The sequence below is a fragment of the Oxyura jamaicensis genome, chromosome 5, assembly GCF_011077185.1.
Source record: "Oxyura jamaicensis isolate SHBP4307 breed ruddy duck chromosome 5, BPBGC_Ojam_1.0, whole genome shotgun sequence".
Lineage (NCBI taxonomy): Eukaryota > Metazoa > Chordata > Aves > Anseriformes > Anatidae > Oxyura > Oxyura jamaicensis.
Window position 1 is genome coordinate 1,273,470 of NC_048897.1, and position 16,077 is coordinate 1,289,546.

General features: G+C 40.5%; 1 protein-coding gene across 4 annotated transcripts in view; it reads right to left on the bottom strand.

Annotated features, from left to right (window-relative positions):
• The window catches only part of NELL1 (neural EGFL like 1), a 291,463-nt gene that overhangs the window by 243,659 nt on the left and 31,727 nt on the right, over positions 1–16,077 (bottom strand). For all 4 annotated transcript variants that reach the window (XM_035328005.1, XM_035328007.1, XM_035328006.1 and 1 more), the window contains exon 4: positions 7,781–7,951. In XM_035328005.1, coding sequence (XP_035183896.1) covers positions 7,781–7,951 — 171 coding nt within the window. The remainder of the gene's footprint in view (positions 1–7,780; positions 7,952–16,077) is intronic.

Genomic DNA, 16,077 nt, shown 5'->3' on the forward strand with positions numbered 1-16,077 from the left:
AGGGAAGGGAAGGGAAGGGAAGGGAAGGGAAGGGAAGGGAAGGGAAGGGAAGGGAAGGGAAGGGAAGGGAAGGGAAGGGAAGGGAAGGGAAGGGAAGGGAAGGGAAGGGAAGGGAAGGGAAGGGAAGGGAAGGGAAGGGAAGGGAAGGGAAGGGAAGGGACAGATCACCAAACACTTATCCATGAAGTACTGAAACACGAGGCTGGACTGCCTTTGCCATTCTCTAAGCACATTTAAAAAGCAGCTCTCACCTCGCAGCACAGAACCAGGCACTCAGTTGCCCCCGCGCTCAGTGCTGAGCCCACTTGCTCTCCTCGGACTCAGCAAAACCATTTAAACATCCTGGGGGCCTGGACAGAGCTCTCCCACTTACAGTGAAGTCTGCAAGTATGCCAAGGTCTCTGTGTGTAACGCAAAGCAAGAGAAGACAGCGTACCACTGCTGCACCAACGTCCTTGCCACCAACCTCACACCCAGAGCCACACACACAACATCTCCAAGCCTTGCCACCTTCCACCTCCAAGCAGCCCACAGCCTCCCAGCTCCCTGCAGCTGGGGAACAAACGTGACTGCTCGTACACCACTGCTCGTTTGCTTGGTCACCAAGTGGCATGGCAATGGGCAATGTCAGTTTTTGGGTAGCATTAACTGATTCAAGCAGCCTCCACCTTGCTGCACCAACTTGAGGATTTTGACAAGTTTAGATTTCCAAAAACAATTGCCTTTTGGGAATCACTCCTGTTTCAAATTGTCAAAGAAAGTTTCCCCAAGAACTAAAACACTTCAGAAAACTCTGGGTTGATTTCACAGACTTGAGCAGCCTCACCGCTGTTTTCTCAGTCATTCTCTCATACCCCACAGTCTTCAGACTCTGGATTATTTGCTATATGGAGACTCAGATCTCACGACAACTTCTGAAGAGGGGTTCTCATCACAATTTGGCCCAGGTCCAATGCTTATTATGGAAGTATTTACTGAAATTATACAAGCATTTTTCAATTCAATTCCAGTATTATCCTCTTTGACTTTCAGTTGTGAGCTCCAGAGGTTAGCTAATCATTTCACAAGGGAGAGTTCATTTATGTTTTGGATCTCAGTTGATCTACCTGGTTGGTGAAAGATAATCCTCTTCATAATCTGAAAGGGAAAACCCAAAATATTTGCTTTATGTAGTTGACTCTCAAATCCTGATGATCTTTCTGTCCATATGACCCCATTAGCAGTCCGACAAATGAACAGAAAATAGAGTCAAGTAATAGGAGACTTGCCCTGAAAAACAATATCCACAGAAACAAAGCTCCACATACATTTCTCCACATGCATGCATGCTAAATTTTTCAGGGACTGCTCTTGTAATTAATCACCCCCAATTTAAGGGATTATTACTTTGATGTTAAAAATAAATAAAGGAGGTTGGACAAACAACCAAAATAGAGAGAATGGGATAATACACCTATTCACATGCTTTAGGGGAACTGACAGACTCAACTGAAGCTTCCCAGTCCTGATTTAAAATGACTTCCTCTGCCATTATCCATCCTCTGACACACCCATAGCACATAAATATGATGAATGCAAGATGCCAATAGTAAAGTATAACATGTTATTCTTCCCCTGTCCAAGTCATGAACCTGTCTGTCAACATTTTCACTGAATATCACCCCAAGCCCCAAATCTAAATGTAAAAAAGGAATTAGAAACACCGTTAAGTCTCTATTCAGCAGCAGGTGGGCTCTGCAGCTACCAAACACTGGCTCCACCGAACGGTCAGAGTTTGGGGGCTGACACAAGGTCCCACTTTAGGCCCTTAACGGAACCCTGGAGCCTCTTCAATAACCGACATCAGCAGGACGTGCATAAACTCCTTCACGCAACCAAAGCATGCTCTGCTCCAAACAGGAGCTACAGGGAGCTGCATAAGGCCCCTCTGCCGCAGCACAGTGCCCCACATAGGGTAACCACCTGGTGACACTGCTTGTACCGATTCCATGTGTTATCTTCTTCCAGGGGGGGCAAAGGATCTAAGACAGCCAGGCACAGCCACAGATTAGAATAGTTTTTGTTTTCTACAGTACACTTTCAGCACTTGCATAAATGCGCACGATCTTCTTGCCATTCTATCAATGCAGTGTACACAAATAAAAATGAATTTTTCCTGATTCATCTAGGATTTAAAAATAATTTGGTGTAGACAGAGACTGGGTTAAGACATACCATTTTTCAGTCTTCAATCACATCCATACTACCATTCTGCTGTGTTGGCTATCTAATGAAAAACCCTGGCTATTGAAAAAAAAAAAAAAAAAAAAAAAAAAACATTTTTAAAATGAGGGAAAAAAACATCTTGAGTCACACTGAATGCATCTTTAACATTCCCTTGCAGCTTAACTACCATAACTATAATGATACAAGCCTGACAGCAGCTGACGTGATAAGCCAGATGGAGATCTCTTTTATGCTAAAGAGTTTATTGCCTTTCTGTCAAACAAGAGGGACAATCAGTAGGTGAAAATTAACTACCAATCCAGAATACCATAGATCAGCAGCTGGGTGCACCTGTAATGCACAATTATAGTACTCTACCTAAGTAACCAGTTCTGTGGCAGTTTTTGCTACAGCATAGAGAACAGAGAAGCAATCTTGGTCACAAAATCATATTCAACTGTTTTGAGAATAAATTACCTAACTGTAACACTACCACCTTGCCATCTCTTTCAACAGCAAGTGTTTTACAGTAAGTAAAGTGTGAATCTCTTTTAAAGGGATCACTTGAAATGTTCTTTAATTTATTATGTTTTAATCCAAGTCACCGGAGTTTAGCTAGAGAAGTTAAAAACGTCACGCTGGCAGCTAGAAGATTTTATTTGTAAGGACTCAGAGGTACTGGATTCCCACAGTTGGACAACGTTGCTTTAATTTATTTATTTTTCCAATTAAGAAGTTCTCACTGCTCATGCATTTTTTATTCCTTAATGCCCCGTTCTAACAGAAGAAACATAAAAGACAACAACATGTTTTTCAGAGGCTTCCTAGCCTGCTCCAGTTTTATAATCTATTCTCTTATAGACTTAGCAACTCCTCCCATCAAGCAGCTACGAGTATCCATCAAATCTATAGGCTGTATTCATAATAAAATGCACTTCAGCACATATTTTTAACTGGAAAGCATATATTTTTGCAGCAAATTGCCTTCTACCTTTTATGCCTGCAGAGAGAGTTCAAGGGAAGAAATACTTACACTCTTTGGACAGGTGCATACCTTCGCAGCAATATGGTTGACAAGAAATAAAGCAAAAATAGAAAGCAAGGCGCCTTCAGAACACCTCCGCAGATGAATTAGATACACTGAAAACTATTTGGTATTTATATTTCTTAAATAAGTTATCAATAAATGCATTTTAATACAGTTCCCACCACCTCTTAAATTGTAACCCCGATGCTATTCCCTCATTCTTGGGCAACATTACACACTTTCTACAGCTGAAACTAATTCCCATCAAACTGAAAACAAATGCCAACTTAAAATAGGCCTTGGCAATCTCCTGGGACTGAAAACCTCCTGACAATGCAGCTCTGCACAGCAGGCTCCTTTACCTCTGCTCCCCAAAGAGAACAAATCTGGGAAGGTGCTTGACAGTGCCTATTTGACAACACAATAACCCTTTAGGACCACAGGTTATTTAAGAACCCTCTAACAGTTGCTCTAGATTAGCCTAAATGTTCACCAGAAAGGCAGCCCCTGACAACTCCCTTTTCCCTGCAGCAGGGAAGCACAGATCCAAAGCGTAACCAATGTTTCAAAACAAGACTTGCATGCCACTAGTGGACTCAGCACTGGAGGTGTAACATCAGGAAGGAAAGCAACAGCAGTGAAATTCATTTCCGTGTTGCTTTCAGCATAGGTTTTACTTGTGCATCAGTTGGACGTTCATAATGAATATACTCTTTTCATTTTTTGTAAGCTTTCTGAACCTTACCAACATGTTACAGGTCTGCACATACACCCACAGCTTATGCCAATAGTCTGAACTGTATCCCTGGCCAGAGGCTACTTCGTAGATCCGATGCAAAGGCTCTCAACATCAGTAGAAAAAGAGTCCAGTGACTTTCAACAGGTTTTTAGCCTGGATTCTCAAGCATTTTCCTGTGCCAGCAGCTCTAAGCTTGAGCATCAAACTCAGCAACAATTCTTATTCCTTGTTCATCAGAGAGTGCCAAAAGCAGCAAGTAAGGCACAGTAGGAGCTGATTTCAAAAGGACACTTTTGTACTTGTGGAGATACACCTCCTTTGATACGTATGCCTCCCCCACCATGTTACATATCGTTAGAATAGAGGCAGTTATACTGTTTTAAAGATGACTCTTAAAAGCATTAAAGGCTTTTACCAGTTCTCAGGTAGCCTACCCTAACCTACCTAGGTGTGAAAAACAGAAATCAACTTTGAATTGAATCCAAAAGACAGTCAAGTACCAAATGTCAAAGCAATTTTACAAACCAAATTAATGTGGGTGGTAAGACCAGGAAGAATAAAAGTAGATTTGACTATCTGTTTACAACTCAAAAGTTTCCTCTCCAATGCTTTCCAATGCACTGCAGTTTTTAGAAGCCAGATTTGGGTAGTGACGTAAATCCTGTAGCAAAATTATGTTACGTCTTGGTTTATTTTTCCCAATGCAAATACTTTTGGTGCAATTTCACATACAGGCTAACTTTAATAACACCACATTCATGAGTCACTTATCCAGAAGAGTCTTCCAAATGTATAGTATATTACTGTGGCCAAAACCAAAAGGAATAATGTGTTTATACAAATTCATGCACATTTGTAAGGATGCAAAGTTGCAACCCCTTAAAGAAATCCTGTAGGAATCGGAAGGGTGGACACAGAACTTCTAAACAGGGCCCAGCATAGAGTCACGAAGATGATGAAGGGATTGGAGCATGTGTTTTACGAGGAAAAACTAAGCAAGCTGGGCCTGTTTACCCTAGAGAAGAGGAGATTGAGAGAGGATCTTATCAACCTCTATGAATACCTGAGGGGACAATGTAAAGATGATGGACCAAACTCTTCTCAGTGGTGGTCAGTGATAGGACAAGGGATAACGGGTATAAATTGAACCACTGGAGGTTTCATCGCCATATGAGAAAGAACTTGTAAACAGTTCAGGTGACAGAGCACTGGAACAGGCTGCCCAGAGAGGCTGTGGAGTCTCATCTGAAAATATTCAAAACCTGCCTGAATGCAATCTTGTGTAATATGCTCTAGGTGACCCTGCTTGAGCAGGGAAGTTGGACCAGATCTCTGGAGGTCCCTTCCAGCCTCAACCATTCTGTGATTTTTCCATCATTTTTATTTCCCCACCCCCCCCCCCCCCCCCCTTTTTTTTTTTCATTTTATTTTAAACAAGGATGGGGAAACACTAAGAAGGAAGTGCAGAAACCATTTCACTAGCCAGGTACACTTGAAGTTACTTTTTGTTCTGATGAACTCTCCAAAAGAGAAGCAATACCCTGAATCTCTGCAGGAGGTCGGACAGGTGAATCTATTGAATGCAGTTGTATTCTCCTTCCCTGTGCCTTACTTCTGAAGTCTGCAAAAGCAGCGCGTCTCATTAGGCATCTGCCCACAGCCTAAAATGGTGACATTTACATATAAAGTCCACAGTCCTTAACACTGGATTCTGTGCATACTTTCAGCCGCAGTTTTCTCGACTCTAATTTTAGGAAACTTAGGGGTTTTGTTAGTGCTCAGAAATACGCTTCATTGGCTTGCCCTTCTTTAGGCCAAGCATTTCATTTTCACATCTTTTGACATGTATTGTAGTGTCAGCCAAAAATGCCAGTGCAAAGATGAAAAACATTTTGACTCCTCCTTTTAGTGCAAAGATGTAGGGGGCTAAAATAAAAGGCAAACTACAACACCAACATTCACAGATGTCTCTAATTAACCGAACAGAAATGACACAGCTGAGTCAGGAACTTAAGAACCTCTTTTTTTTTTTTTATTTCTTTTTCCCTCACCATTTAAATTTTTACTATGATCGTCCACAAGTCTTGCTTTCAAAACTATTCCCATTACTTTATGCAGGAGTTGTCATAAAGTGCCACAAATGCATGGCCAAATAGATATTTAGGTATAGAGCTATGCTGGGAGCAGCCAAGGGGACACTATTAGATCAATCAGTTCTGTTTAGGGCTACCTGACAGAGACATCTATACATATTTATCACCTCATACGACAGCACAGCTTATTCTGTAATTACATTTATCTATTGCTTCTTGTTACTGTAAAGAACATCAGCCACGACACTGTGCAGCTCTTTTGTCCCTGGACAGACTTCTGTACCAGACAGGCATTTTGTGTCATCTTCCGTTAACACTGCATTAAAGAAGGCAGCCAGCAAAAAAAAATCTGCTAAGGGGGTCTTCCTAGAACACATTTGCAGTTCATAAATCTTATTTTTATATATAAATAAACAAACAAACAATAAATAAAACATAGGAGATGAAGAATCTGTCCCAAAACCCAGTATGTCAATAAACAGAAAAAAGAAATTATAAAAAATAAACAAATAACGGTAAGAAACAAATCCAAAGACCAAAATGAAGACAGTCTTTACAGATTACAAATTTCATGCCTGAATGAAATTAAAACTTCTCTAAGCATATAATTGGTTTTAGGGTACAAACAAAAAGATTCAATAAGCAACCTTCCTTGAGATGAGGTTATTACTGTCAGTAGTTAATGCAGTTGCAGAAAATGTTTGTAACGTTCCTTTTAAGACAGTACTTCGTAACTACTTTGGTCAGTTTTAAAACTTTTCCAAATGTTCCAATTAGCATGTTCTGCCATAGAAGTCCCATAACTTTATTCTGCCTGCCTGAAATTAGGATTTTAGGAAGAAGTATCAGCTACCACCGCCCTATCCATTTAAGTTCAACAACTCCAAAACGCATACAAGCAGACTGATCCTCTCACCAAATACAAAAAATATTTTCACACTTGTTTCAGAGCAGGAATATCTGAAAGTTACAGTTCATTTTCCTCACTCCTTAAGACTATTTTTGAAGGTCCCAATTTCAGGTTTTCTGAGTTCCCTAAGTTAGCAAAAGCCAGTCTTCCATACGTTGTGAGATCATGTCTCAAGAGAGATTCTTGGATCATTCCCTTTTTATTCCTTGAAATCCTAACAATCCGCCATCTTGTGCTCTTTGCAACATTTTAGGGAAAAAAAAGTTCCATGACAGACAGAACACCCTTCCAAAAACAAGGAGCATCAGTTCTGTACATGTGAAAAGAAGTTGCCAGATTTCTTGGAACTTTCCAAGCAGAGCAGTGGGTAGAAAAATCAGCAAAAAGTGCATTGCTTGATTATGTAATGTGAAATTAAAATGCCTCTGACACATCGATCTATTCTTCAAGTCTTCAGGTATGCTGAGTGAAGCAGTTCACTGAGTGAAGCAGTTCACAACAGAATAGACTGCACAGCAATCTATCACTCTTAAATGCTATCACAGTCAAACATAACATCAGCAAGTGCCTAAACAACAGAGATGCATTTAATACTCCCCAGTCAGCAATCAACCTTTTCCACATTTGTTCATAATCACAATGTAATGTTATATTTTAATGCTTTATTTTCCTTTTCTAATTCTATTACAGTTTGCTGCACTTTTTAAATTAAGCATTTTTTTTTTTATCTCATTTTGCAGTTTTAGTCTTGCCCCTAAGTAGGAACATTTTTTAAAAGAACTGAATTACTGAAGACGTTTTCTTACCTGTTGCAGTCCACATGGAGCAGAAGGTGAGAAGCACTAAGTGATACAGCAATCTTGTGCCACTGCCCATCTGCCAGCCGGTATGGGAACACCTCTGTTCTTGACTTCCCATTAAACCTGTAGTGATATCTAATCTCATCCCGTAGTCCACTGCTCTCCAGTTCAAAATAGCTGTAGTTAAAACATGAAGAAGAATCAGTTCCATTTTTGGTCTATTCATTGCTTCTGTCGCTTTCTTCTTAGTTCGTAGAGTTCCTTAAGCGAACACCACACGGAAGGTCACAATCTAAAGACGTTACTCAGAATGGATTTACTAGGTCATTTTTTAAAAAGAAGTAGAGAGACAAGTACTACGCATTCAGCGCATTATAAAATCGCAATACCATTTACACAAAAACAGCTCATGTTCAAAACCATTTTTGATTGTCCTGGAAATTGAAGTCCTCTTTTTATCCACAGAACAGGTTCAATGACAAGAAAACGATCCTTATTCTATTCACCAAGACGTTTTATATGAATGCAGGATTTGTAGGCAATGCAAAAATAAAGGACCACATGTATCACTACCAAGGAACAAACAAAAAGCCATTAAGGTAAGAAAGTATCAGGTAACCATGGAATTTGTACTCACTATTTGCAAATCTACTTTAAAAATTGTTTACTTTTAGGACTCCCCTACATGCAATTGTGTTTAATTCATTTTCTCAGTTTTATTTTTACAGCTGTAATTGCTCAGCTTTACAAGGGAACAAAGCCTCCTGGATAGATCAGGTGTTTGAACACCTGGCATTAGCAGTCAAAACCTTCACACGCTTGTCACAAGGGAACAGCCCTTGGACAGTACTGTCGAGTTAACAAAGTAAAGCTATTAACTGGCCTCACGCTGGTGGGAGGAAGCAGCACTTTTTCAAAACGAAGCCCTAGATATACAAAAGCAGAAAAACCTCTACAACTAAGTGCAGATGTTAGGTTTTCCAGCTAGCCCCTACCCCTGTCTGCCTCTAAAGTGTCATGTTTTTGCCTACTGGACGACAGTAATTTAACATGGCAGCTGCAAGATGGATGCTAGTTTGGGCTTTAAAAAAAGAAATTAATACATATATAAAAACACTGCAAGGCAAAATAATCAATACCCAGTTGTCAATTATAGTTTTCACAGACCTTAACAGCCAGTTTGGACAAGTATTTCTTCACAAGGTGTGTGTACTTCAAGAATGATTCTCACCAGTGAAGCAGAGGCTATTTAGAACACAAAAACTGAAAAATTGAGATCTTTGGGAGGAACTAGGTTCTGAGATAAAACACTAGCTGGGGACATATGCAACAGATCACAACAGACTGGGAAGGGGAACATCAAGAAAAAGCTTGGCCCAAAGCGAAACTCAAACCCTCCTCCATCCTGACAATGCCTTGCTGTTCAGACAGGCAGAAGATTGCAAGATTTTTCACATACAACATGAGCATTATCAGGTCACCCGAATCAAAGACTCAAGTGCAAAATAAAAACAGTCACAGGCAGATAAAGGCAAAACTAAAATGGAATGAAAGCAAGGCAGACATGTACAAAAATATATTCAGTACAGGGAGGAAAAAATTGGAAATGGTGGTGTGAAGGAACTAGCTGGTTTCATACACGCAAAAGCATGAGGAGAGCAGAGGAACAGGATTTCTCTAAACAGAAGAGCAGAATATAGATAACCCCCACCACCTACATACCTTTAAAGTACCTAAATTACACTCATAGAAATTTGGAGAGGATGTTTTTATTATTTTATCTTGATATTCAGTAAAAGCTCAGTCAACATACAGAAGCTACTGGTTGTGGTGTTTTGCAAGCCAGGAAAGTACTAGGGCAAGTACCATCAGTGAAGTCATACTTAAAAAGTTACATGTTCCTTAATTGCCATCTGCTGTCAAAGCACAAATGGAAGTCATTAAAGAGAACTTCTTTTGCTCTTGTTCAGATGAGCAACACTGAGACACACAAAAAAAAAAATAAATCAAAAAAGATAACAGAAGATCTACACAGCATTTTTCTCACATACAAAGTATTAGTATAAATATGTATATGGTTACATGGCTGGTCACAGAGGCGTAAGAGCCTGAGAGCAAGCAAGCTTCTGTCATGGGAAGCACTTGGCTTCCTGCAGTCATTCTTCATACTGCCTTATAGCCACAGAACTGATCATTTACTACACAATACTTTGTTTGTTAATAAAAAAGGCAGTATGGCAGCCCTGGAAAGGTCAGTCAGACACTATACTTAATCATGTATGCTTTATCATGTGAACTATATAGGAAATTGCAAAGCAGCATAGTTTCCCATCTCAGAAGCTTCAGGGTCAGAGGTTTCTTCTGGACTAAAAACAGCTTGTTGCTGATGCACAGAGCTTGTTGTCAGTCTCCCGATTCATTTTATGTAAGACAGAAGTGATTAAAGCTTACTGCAGTAGCCAGTGATAGCTATATATGTACACCTACACCTGTGGCAGAATGTTACAGGACTGTATAAAACACCCGGTTTTACCTCTTCAGCTACATGTAAAGAGGATGACAGCAAATTCTGCACCCATTTTTCACCTCCCTTCAACAAGTGCAAATCAGAAGCAGTTACACTCAAACAAACACCAGCAAGCAACAGTCAACAAAACCCCAACAGGAGAAACTGGCTGGATAGCCCCATTTGTAATCTCTAGTATTTAAATAGCACAAGGCAGCATAAGCCAGCATGCCTGTGCTGATTTCCTTTATTCATTTATTTGTTATTATATCTGGGGAGGGAGGGGAGGGGAGATGCACAAATTCACACAGAGATCTTGACTATACACACACACATCACCATGTTCACATCTTAGAAAATGTGGTTGTCTTTTCTCTGAATATACCATATGAACATAATTCATTTGCAAATTGCTTTCTCAATAGCAAACATCTTTTCTTTCCTCCTCCAACTAGACTCTAGAGAAAAGCTACAACATAAAGGCCACTACTGCTGAAATAAACATGCTTATTCTGTGTTCAAGTTCTAATCTGCAAGTAGTGGAATGGAAGGCAAACGAGTGGCAAAACATAAGGTTAGGCAAGGAACCATCAACCTGTGAGAAAATGATTTTTTATTTTACTTTTAAAAATCTATCTCAGCTTTTTGGCATGCTGTTGCACAAGTTTTCATCTACTGTAAATTGACAGGTAAATGGGGAGGAGAGAATTAACAGAAGCTACCATACAAGAGGAAAGAAAATGAATTAGTCTCCAACATGCCTGTCTTCTTATAGGTTCTTCCCGATATTTTACCAGGAAGAAGAAAATGCAGGAACTGAACAAGTTCAGGTTCCTGAAAGGATTAAAGCATCTGGGAAAAATCATGCTGGTCTTCCACACTTGTACTGCCTGAATAAACGCATCAGCAGCAGACAAGTGTGAACTTTGCATGTTGCTATGAGATCCATATCAATAGCCCAAGGGAGACTGCTGAGCGTTACAACCAGTTCTGCTGCTGCATCACAACCGCATGAAGTCTGAGATGGGTCTAAGATATCTCTGTGTGTCAACTTACTGCTGTGGTTAGCCTCCCTGCTGCCTTCGTTGTGACCTTTTCCAAAAGACATGTGAGACCGTCACCTATTTGTCAGCTTGTTAGCACAAAAGGATGGTTTCTTGTTTTGTTATTTCTCACTGTTTTATATTTGGTTACTGTTGATCATGTCTGTTTAAAAAGAAACATCCGTTTTGACAGATTAAATTCTCAGAACACATGTATCAAGAAAAAACACCGTTTATGGAAGAGCAATACAGAGGAGCGTATGACCTTGGCTGAAACTATTCCACTGCTGTAATCTCCATATTTGCTAAGCATGTACGTTACTACTGGCTTCTTTTACGCAATTATAACAGTTGAATCCTTTCTCTATATCTGTCAGCAGTCCCTCTTATTCAAATCGCAATGTGTAAGAGAAAAAAAGCAAAAACGTGTTTCTAAATTCAGATTAATTTTATGCACATCAAAAAGCTGGGTTATTTTAAGATCGTGGAATGTGCTTTACAGAAGGACATCATTGCACAATCAACTCAAGATGCTTTACAATTCTTCTTGACAATTTTTTCAACCCCTACATACCTTACATAAGGGTACTGTTATGAGAAGGTAATGCCTGGCTATTTTTAGGAGAAAATAATGCCTGATTTACTGATGTATACTCCTTTTTTTCTTTCTTTCATTTTGCCATCATCATAGTGAAGATCTACCTGTGTGTTTGACAGCTCATTTCACTTCCAGATGAGGAAAAAAGGCTTCAGGTTCCTAAAGTACACCGTAAGTTGGAAACAGATTATGTGGATGCCACGATCCCAAAAAATGTAAAAGTCAGCATTGATGTTAAATAAAAACATGTAAGACTCCTGAAGCTGAAAGCCTTAAGTCTTTTTATGAATTGTTTTAATCCATCATCTGCATTAAAGAAACATTCATCTACTCATCATATTTAGCAGAGCAGAGATTTTTACCTGGGACAGAAGAACAAGACATTTCATTCAAAGATGTTACTGATCTCAGGGTGTCAAAGCAGCCAAAGGAGGGAGGGCTCACAGATTCCAAACAAGACACGACCCCGAGTACAGCTCCGGGATTCATGTTCTTGTGAACATCTTTAGAGTGCGTACAGCACTTTTTGTTCTGATCCCTACGACGCTAGCACCTATCATAAGACACTAAAACATTGCACAATGAAGACAGGGCACCATCTGGTAAGCGCAATCCTGATTAAGTGCTCATAAGAGCTCCAAGAACTAAGGCACGACTACTTTTTGCATTTCATTCAGGAAATCTTCCCCTTTATCACCTCCAAACATAAATAAAGCAGAGTTTTCGTTCTGACTTCACAACTTCCGTCATCCCTGATCAAGTGCCAAATGAAGCCCCACAGCCTCTTTCAAGGAGCAGCACCAGCACTTGCAGCAGATGCTCTTAGAGCTACTGAACAGATGTCCCAGGGCAAGGCAGCAGGCACAGATGGCATCCCTGTGATTATGTACAAACTTGGGGTTATCATCTAGTCAAAACACTTGTGCATCTGCTTAATGGGATAAGGTCACAAAAATCACAGGAGTTCAAGGATGGAGTCACCGTTCACCTGGCACGTGCTGCAGCGACACCGCAACGTCAGCTCTCTCAACTGCTGGAAAAGTCACTGCCATAACAAGAATCAGGTTTGTTCAATGACATTATTGAACACAACATTCTGGCAAGTTCTCAGTCTGGTCAAGGCACTTGTTCCTCCCCCTCCCTCCCTTTTTTTTTTTAAGTAGCAAAACAAATTTAAGGAAAGTTCTAAGTCCAGCCCATTTGAAGTCAACAACTAGAAAATAAATTCAGGAAGCTTCTACACACATTTGCCTCTTTGCACGTGTTTGTGCGTACAACCTTTTCATTTAATAGCATCATGCCAAGCAGAATATCAGAACATTTAATGATGTTTAGTAATCAAAATGGCTTCAGGCAAGGCTGTGTTTTAACATCTTTTCAGAACCACTTCTGGATGTATTCCGAAACAACAGCCAAAAATCTCCATCCATTATGACGCTGACTGCATGATTTTCCATCTACAGAGGTTCTGTGATCAATCACAGATCATTGACTTTTGGCTTTTTAGGGTTCCCGACCACTGAGTCTGCATGCACAGTGGTACGCACACACATTGTTATTTTGGTTGGGTAGCCAAGTGGCTCAGCCTGGACAACAGCAGAAAATAAACTGAGATCTTGTTCTGACACTCCCCTGGTGGAAAGCAAGTCAGGCTGGCAGCATGCATTGGCAATGCTGTGCTAAATTCTGCAGGTAGGCATGTGCCCAAGACTATCACCACTGTCAATGAAGCCATACTGAGCAAGAGCAGTGCCTCAGAAACAAGAGAGGCATCTGACTTCAAACAGAAGTAAACACTCACCTTGCAGTTGTCACCACAGTTCTATAAGGATGCAAAAACTAGAGCAAGGTACGGCTGTCAAGGCAAATATCTCTGTTGCTTCCACAGGCACGGTTTTTGTACCCCTAGTTACTAAAAAGTGACAGGATAAAGATCCCAAGCTCTGAAGCACTGTCAACCACTAGATTTTCAAGAAATGCTCTTACACGGTCAAGTGTATAGATCTAGTCCTCTGCTACATATGCATGCTCACAAGCCACACAGCTACCTTCTGCAGCTGGGTTTAAATTTGGACAGACTGAGAGGCTGCACAGCAAAACCATGCATAGCAAATCTTCACTTACATGGCATTAAAGACTTAGTGCAACGGCAGAGATTATGTACTGATATCAAAGCCTCTGAGCAAAATCAGACTGCCATCAGGTAGCACAAAAGGTATGCTGAATAGAAAAAGGATCATCTGTAACAGTGAAGGTATCTTGCTGAAAAAACAAATTAACTTTCTACAAAAGAAAATGCAAAATCCCACGTTTCACAAAGACTCTGATCACCTACAACTCTGAAGTATTCCTCTACTAGCAAATCCAATACAAGCCAGAAGTTTAAATGCTAATTTCTTTCAAATCTCCAAAAACTAAAAACACAGAAGTTCAACTTCACTGTGCTGTTGTTTACCTAATCACATTTTTTTCAAACATTTGTATCCTTTTATTTCAAATATAAGGAACAAAACCCAGTCCGTTAAACATCTTTTTCCATTCTGATTACTCCAAGGACAAGAGGAATTGCGTTGTATCAGCCTACCTTGCAACACTTACCGATAACCACCCACAAGCGACATGTGTCGTAATAAACATTTTGTCTTTTGTTCTACAAATCTACACGGCAGCTGGGCACGCAAGCTGCAAGGTATTAGAACACTTAAAACGTTCAACATATGTATTTGTGTGCCTGCAACTAAGCAAAAGTCAGCCAAATATAAATTTACTTCCTTCTTTGATCAGATAAAGAAAAAAAAATGACCCCAACATCTGCTTGCCAGCTAAAATGCAGCTCGAATCAAAACCGGTACAAAGCAGCTACTCATTTTTGTGGCATGTGTCTTAAGGATTGTGCTTATGCACTTCTGTTTCCATTTCTTGTGCCTAAACATTTGTCTTCGCTGTGGGTGCTACCTGCCTACTGTCTGAAAGACATGGTCCCTCCCCTGTTCATAGTAGAACTAGTAGGTAGTAACACACTGCACCTAAAAATAGTATAGCATCTCAGCAGGCTTCAGAACTAGCACAGTCAGTAGGGCTGAAGAGAGTCCATTATTTGAGGTATGGTAAAATCCTAACTCCTTAGGCTGCTACCACCAAAATAAAAATAAAAATAAAAAACAGTCCTTGTGCACATATAAACACAGTAACAATAATAAAGACATCTCTGCTAAATTAAGTTCCTGCAAGAAGCGAGCATGCAGCCAAATAATGGAAGAAATTTTATTTCATTCCCTCACAAGAAGCTGGTGTTGATCTTGCAGTAAAGGATGCAGCCTAGTGTAACCACCCCACAACAGAGAGCCTCCTCTCTTGCGTGCTTATTCCTACCTTATACTCTGCACCAGATTTAGCCACTGGGTTGCACTAAGGCAGGTCAACCTGAGGAGCTGATCTGATACCAAAGAATCCCGACAAGAACAAAAACAAGGAATTACTTCTTCGCGTATCACTGCTCCAGAACCAGGTCACTTAGCACTCTTCACAATCACTGTGTCTGTAGCAAGGAATGCAAACCACTGTGGCACTCTGTGGGTTACTCAAGTGGTCCTTGAAGGGCTCATCACCTAAATTGCCTGGACTGAGGGTTATTTTCCCCAGTGCTCCAGTGGACCATCTGCAGTCCACAAAGTATTTGTATCTAAGGACTTTCATTATAGGAACTGCCAATTTTTCTGAGGCTAACCGCAGGACTCCAAGGCAGCATTAGCTGAAGGGTCACTGTGGGTATGCAGAAGCCAGGAGGTGCCAGCGTGACCAGAAAGCCCCCAGCAGAGCTGTAAGCAAAGCAGAGCACAGCCCTGCTCAGTCCCTCCCCCAGCGCCCACCGCTGCGGCAAGAACTCAGCTCAGGGGATCCTCAGATCCACAATCCTTAAATACCAGATTTTAATGAAACAAAAGAGAATAGCATAGCCTTTTAAACTAAGGAAATCTGCCACCTGAGAGTCAAACTAAAATATTTAAAAACAAATTATCCTGTCCTAATTGCTCTGTGCTTACAAGGAAGGTTCTTCCCTCTGATCTTGCTCTGAAATTCAGCAGCTTTCCAGTGATTTCTTGTGTTATGGCAAGTGCCATACGTTTCTGCAGGAATTCCAGCAAAAACCTTTCCC